The sequence below is a fragment of the Scomber scombrus genome, chromosome 3 (genome assembly GCF_963691925.1).
Source record: "Scomber scombrus chromosome 3, fScoSco1.1, whole genome shotgun sequence".
Classification (NCBI taxonomy): Eukaryota; Metazoa; Chordata; class Actinopteri; order Scombriformes; family Scombridae; genus Scomber; species Scomber scombrus.
The window spans coordinates 27,949,957-27,956,366 of record NC_084972.1 but is presented as its reverse complement, the minus strand read 5'-3'; the positions used below and the strand labels follow the sequence as shown (position 1 = coordinate 27,956,366).

Genomic DNA, 6,410 nt, shown 5'->3' with positions numbered 1-6,410 from the left:
GGACACTGTTGACACCAACATTATATTCAGCTAACAAAACCTACTGTAAATGCAGCAGGCCAGTCTACAGAGAGCACAGACAGCCACTGTCTTACCTTTCAGTGCTGCTATCAGCTACCCCCAGCTGGAATGACAACAATGCAGAAACTCTTCAATAGCAGGCCGACGGGGTCCCTCCGCTAGGCAGCTGACAGCACACACCTCATGCCAGCCCCCAAGTGTTGCCAGAGTGCAAAAGGGACATTTGGTATTGCTGCCCTATACCGATTAAAACTACACTTGCCCTGTTTCTAATGTCGTACTGCAATACGTCTTAGACCCCAGGCCAGGGTGAGTGGAAGGAATGGTGTGACAATTACAGCACTGCAAATCTTCCACAACACTTTAAGAGGGACTCTTCCAACTTGTCATACAAAGCATTGCTTTTTAATGCACTCTAAGCCCGTTGTAAACTCTTATATAAACTTTTATTAGAAAAGTGCCACATGTATTAAGCTTGATAATATACATAACAAACATGTGCAATATGATAAAAATAGAGGTGTTACATCACTACCAGTGCAATGAAAGAGTTACGTGTAGTGTTGGTTTCATTCATTTGGTAGGACGATAGTGTATAAAAGTCCACTTACTAGTTCGTTATGAAGAATTCAACCTTATCAGACAGTCTTGTCTAGTTTTATCAATTGCCATGGAGATTGCTCAGTTGTTTCATATACAGTATATTATTGTTTGATGCAGGGTTTATATTCTGACAACAATATTTCTACTCATTATTAACCTTTATTTTACCTCGAAAGACCATTGAAGAGGAATCCTCATTTATATTGGTGTCGAGAAACAACAACAGTAACACAACAACACGCAAAAAGAATTAAAATAAAGAAATAAAATAAAATAAAAAGGCCTTTGAACAGCCGTAGTGGTGCTAAATAATCTTATTTTAAAGCCTTTAGCAGATTGTTCCAAGTGTAAGGTGCTTTATGAGAGAATGAAATGTTTCCTATTTTGTTTCTGACTAATGGAGAATAGAAAAACAACCTATTCTGTGATCGAGTACCAATATCGTGTGACTTCAGGGTTAAAAGTGATTAAATATAGGGTGGCAGTAACTGTAACAAAGCGTTAGGCCTATATATAAATTAAAAAAATTGTTGAAGGATAGGCTCACAGTTTTTTTAAAATTGTCTAATTTCGATGGCTGAAGGTTCATACTTGAGATAATCTTTTAAATACATTTAAAATACATTTTCTCTATTATCAGGTAAATTGTAAGAGCATTATGAAGGGATCTTATAATATCCAGTATGAACAGGAGGAATAATTATGGCCAGAAAAAAAATCAGTGGTCATTAAGGCACCTGGCTGTTTTAAGACAGAGTTGAACTACATTTTTAAACTCATACTAATCTTTTATTTTCAAGTTTAAACTATTTTTGGTTAATCGAGTTCAGACAAATCGATGCGCTCGATGGTGCGGCCGGGTATTATATGTCCTGCGCAGACGTCCCCCTTTCCTTTTTGCTGAGAGTGTCAGCCATGGCCCCGATTGTGAGTACTAAAATCATCAAATAAACTGTATATAGAGGATATATTTTAGCTTATCCTCTTCATTGGCAGGAGTGTATATTATCAGTGTACCGTATTAAATGTACTGTGAATGTTTTTAGCCTTTTTTTTAGCTCAATTTACGATGTTGGCTGAAACCACGTTGGGCTAATCTGTTATTGCTAACATTAGCTAGCAGCAGATGAACGTGACATCGGCAGTAAAGTTTCATGGATGATAAAAAACGAGTATTATTAAACTGAACACGGTCATAAACAGGCATAAAAACGCAGTGGTAGTAGCAGTATAGCTATGGACATCAATATCTAACCACTTCTTTAATTTAGTTGTTTTAGTTTAGTTTGAGTCACCCTTTTTCTATATCTCTGCCCAGAAAAAGCAGGTGGTCAGGAAACAAGGTGGGAAGAGAAAGAAGCAGATCCTGAAGTTCACCCTGGACTGCACTCACCCCGTTGAGGATGGGATCATGGATGCTGCCAACTTTGTGAGTATAACAGTCCCATCTATTTTCTGAATGACATGTGCAGTGTGCAGCAGCTGTCACACAAGAGACCCCTGAGTATCTAACACTGCTGTCATATCAGAGGGATCAATCCTTAGCTATTGGATGTGATGGCTACAGGCAGGCCACTAAAATCCAGTGTGGTTTTAAATGGAGACTAACAAAGATGTCAACCATAATATGTCACCTGTCAGTGCTCGTAAGAAAGTCTTTATCTGTTCATCACTAACTCTGACACGCCAGATGGCTTGTTACAGAGAACCATCCGAAAAATCACCCTTGGAAACTTTGGAAAAAGGGCAGGCACCTTCAAAAACATACTTGGCATGTGATTGGATGAACTATCTGTCATTCATCAGCGACTACTGTCTTACCTTGCGAGGCAGCTGATCCATGAGAGTAGTAATCCTGATTAGGGCTGGGTGTCAGTACTCAATACCTTTTGTAAGGTATCGACCAAAATGAATCGATACCAAGTACTATCAAAATGTCTCTGGTCAAATGATACCTACAATTGATCCTTTTTGCACCCAGAGCTAGAAAATTACTATTTGTATGGACTTGCTCACAACCAATCCACGCAAGCATTGTCCAACAATGCAACAAGGGATTGGCCCACTTTGAAGACATTAAAAATGCATTTGTGTATAAATAAACACATTTAAACTTGGAGTTGTGACATTTTATGAAATGTAATACTTCTGTTCACATGATGGGTATCCAATGAAGTATCTGTATAATTTTAAGGATTGGTACTGGTATTATAATTTTTTACACAATACAAAGCCCTAATGCTGATTGGTCTGAACCACCGCTGGTTCGGATACTAGCACTTAACTTTAAGCCTTACAAGAGGGATTTTCGCATGATCTTATGAATCAAACTGCCTCGCAAGGTAAGTGCATCACACCGTTTGATATAAGATTTCTTATTCCAGCAGCTTGTCTGTTCAGGGTTGTGTGTACTATTCCTTTTGCAGTGTCTGACTTCTTGTATCCTCTCTATTTACAGGAGCAGTTCCTGCAGGAGCGCATCAAGGTGAACGGCAAAGCCGGAAACCTTGGCGGTGGAGTGGTGTCCATTGAGAGGAGCAAGAGCAAGATCGCAGTGAACTCTGAAGTTCCCTTCTCAAAGAGGTAAAACAATTCAGTTCAACTATCACCAGTCATGTTTTATCAATTGACTGGATTTTGTGTTGGGCTTTTTTGCATGTCAGGATTCTCAACAGCTGATCTGAACAGTGCTTGCTACAAGGCAGCAAAGACACTGTGACAGAAGTGTGACATGTCTAATTTGAAAAGGTGTTTATACAACTGTCTCTGAACTTGATAACAGCAGTAATTAGTGTGGAATGTAATATGTAGGGAGGGATTATTCTTCAATATTACTGGCTATAAAATAAGGAGTACTTGACTGCAAATAACTCAAGTCAAACTTTATTTATACAGCACATTTCATACACAGGGCATCATAAAATAAATATACACTTGTAAAAGTGTAAGTGCAGAAGATAAATATGCATCAATAGAATTTAGTGCATTCATATTAGAATCAATGCAGAATATACACAAACACACACACACACACTCAAATGGCCATTGGCTGTTGTGAAAAGTAATGTTTTTAGCCTGTGTTTAAATTGTTGAGTGTGGAGGTCTTTCTCAGGTCTTCAGGCAGGGTTCCCATCTACTTGGAGCATAAATATATAAAGGAACTACAAAAGTGTCTATATTTAAAAACACCAAACAAGTCTAACTTCACTGGTGCTCATTTTAATTGAGGTTAGATCTTGTGGTGATACTCCACCTGTAAATGTGTATTTTGAATGTAGAGCTCATCTCTGTAGAGTAGAAATATAGATATGAAGGGTTTGTAGTTCAACATTTCACAGAGAGTTGAGGCTGCGGTCAGCTGTTTTCTCGATCAACATGCACCACTGGCATGACCTTGTCGAGCTGGTGAGCTAACACATTTTGTTTATTTAGCCAGCAGCATTTTCTTTTTCCTGCTGTATTCAACCAGCAGGTCTCATGCAGGTTTGGGAATCAATTATTTTAAATGATTGGCCTCCCTGGGGTCTTTGCCTTTTGCACTTAGCATGTGATAATTTGACCATTTGTGCCTAAAATGTGTGTTTTAAAAAAAACCCATTTACAACTGAATGTATTATGTTTATGTGTCGACAATGAAATGTGAATATAAAAGAATCTGAGTATAAGTGAGCTTGAAGAGCTTCAAGGTTTAACCATAAATAGAGTAAGCACCAATTATGAACAATTCTGAGCATCATAAAATGATGTAATCACATCCCAAAACTGAAGCACATAGTTGTAAAGAGACTGCTGCGGTCAACAGTATGAACTTAGTTTTGAACAGTTTTCTCATCTTTGTGTTGTGAAAACTGAGATTAAAAATGAGATTACAGGAATTGGTTGGGTGGAAAGCTTTTCAAAAGTTCCAATCTTTTACATTTACCATTTTGGAAAATAGGAAGTTCAAGCTAAGAAAACAATTTTCCCACATAGCCTCACAATTATCTAGCCATGACGTAAGCCATGACAGTGAGCCAGTGTGCAGGAAAACCAGAGCAGCTAAATGAAGAAAAAAAAAGGGACATGGCAAATTATCTTCTGTGTAAAAGTGGCCTATTTGCATCAAGGGCTGTGGATTATTTAGAGTTAACTGGACATTTTGGGTAGAAAGAGCAACTTTTTAAATGTTTGGAGCGCCTCAAACATAATCCTTTTTAAACTCCATCTTCCTGTTTGTTTGTTTGTTTGTGTGTGTGTATACCGCTACAGTTAAGCAGGAAAACAGGACTGCAATTAATTAAATGTTTTATTCACCTTTGGCAACATTTAATAATCATCTCAGTTTCTGCTACTTTGACAGACACTTAAATAACACAATGGATTAATACAGTAGGGTTAGATAAACTCTGGTATGATGGCACTATAGAAAAGTTCAAGAGGTCACCAAAATAACTCAGTTCAAAGAAAGAAAGTAAATACAGTTTCATGCAACAACTGCATGAAGAATTCACACTATGTGGGTCTCAGTTAGGAAGTCCACCAGCAGAGGGTGACTGTCCGTGCATTTTATATTTAACATTGGAAATGATCACTGGCAGATGTTGATATTAACCTTGATCTCTCATTAAATTACTAATATTGTGTGACCTAATATGTTTATCCTGTAGCTCAAAATATTTTTAAAAATTATGTTCTTTGATGTCAAAATTGTTGAACTGGATTAAACTGCTATTTTTGTCATTTACTACACCTGTGTTTATTTAAGCATATTAAAAAGAGTGGTGAGATTGTGCAGGTTGAATAGATTATGAAAATTACATATTTGGGTAAAAAGTTTATGGTGTTCATCCCCTCTTCTCAATTCTTCCAGGTACCTGAAGTATCTCACCAAGAAGTATCTGAAAAAGAACAACCTCAGGGACTGGTTGAGAGTGGTGGCCAACACCAAGGAGAGCTACGAGCTGCGCTACTTCCAGATCAACCAGGACGAAGAGGAGGAAGAGGACGAAGATTAAAGCCAACATCCCTTTTAATAAAATTTCAAAAGAGAGAGGAAAAATAAATCAGCGTTGTTGTTTTTTTAAATTTTATAATTTTCCTCTGGTGTTAACACAGCTGAGCTACACACCACGGCTATGAACACAACACATCCTTTTCTTTGCCATTGTAATTTTTAATTCTTAATATTCAGATGCAGAATTGTAATCTAAATGAGCGGTGCCTTTAAACAAGATATTTTTAGGCACCTTTTTAGTACTTTTTAAAACTTCAATTGAGGTTTCCAATGAGAAAAGTACCCAGCCTTATGGAAAGAAATCTTATCTTTTACATGTACATAATCATTAAAGTTAAAAGTAGATAAGTGAATAATGTAAATCGACTGCTAGGCATTAAAACGTGTACACCTGCAGTTTATAAAACTGAACAATGAAAACTCAGTGTTTGTGCAGCCGGGACAGTTACAGCTTTTGATTTATGTATTTTGATAGATGAAGTGAAGTTGAACTTCATGTGCTCTCTCTGGTGAGCTCTGCGGGGCATCTTGTGTTACAGCTGTGGTAACCTTGACAACAGTTAGACCACTGGCGGTCAGGACTCCTCCTCACAGCATGCAGTCATCAGTCTTCACTTCAGTGCATTGACTTGGTCTGGAGTAACTGCAAGTTGGCAAAAATGTAGAAACTGGAACTAGTTTTTTTTTTTTTTTTGAGTCGTGTCCACCTGAGATTATGGGTGTGATTTTTATTTATTTTTTTACCTGCAAATTAGATAAAAGATAATTATTTTGCATAAACATTTTAGTCTTC

General features: G+C 37.4%; 1 protein-coding gene across 1 annotated transcript; it reads left to right on the top strand.

Annotated features, from left to right (window-relative positions):
• The first annotated feature begins 1,505 nt into the window (after positions 1-1,505).
• rpl22 (ribosomal protein L22) lies at positions 1,506-5,666 on the top strand. The gene is made up of 4 exons (XM_062415474.1): positions 1,506-1,551; positions 1,943-2,053; positions 3,083-3,207; positions 5,474-5,666. The coding sequence occupies exons 1-4, from the start codon at positions 1,540-1,542 to the stop codon at positions 5,616-5,618; spliced, it is 393 nt and encodes a 130-aa protein (XP_062271458.1). The 5' UTR covers positions 1,506-1,539; the 3' UTR covers positions 5,619-5,666.
• The last annotated feature ends 744 nt before the right edge of the window (positions 5,667-6,410 follow it).

Coding starts and splice junctions, on each gene's coding strand:
- rpl22 (XM_062415474.1), top strand. Junction 2,054..3,082: donor TCATGGATGCTGCCAACTTT/GTGAGTATAACA, acceptor CTCTATTTACAG/GAGCAGTTCCTGCAGGAGCG. Junction 3,208..5,473: donor GAAGTTCCCTTCTCAAAGAG/GTAAAACAATTC, acceptor CAATTCTTCCAG/GTACCTGAAGTATCTCACCA.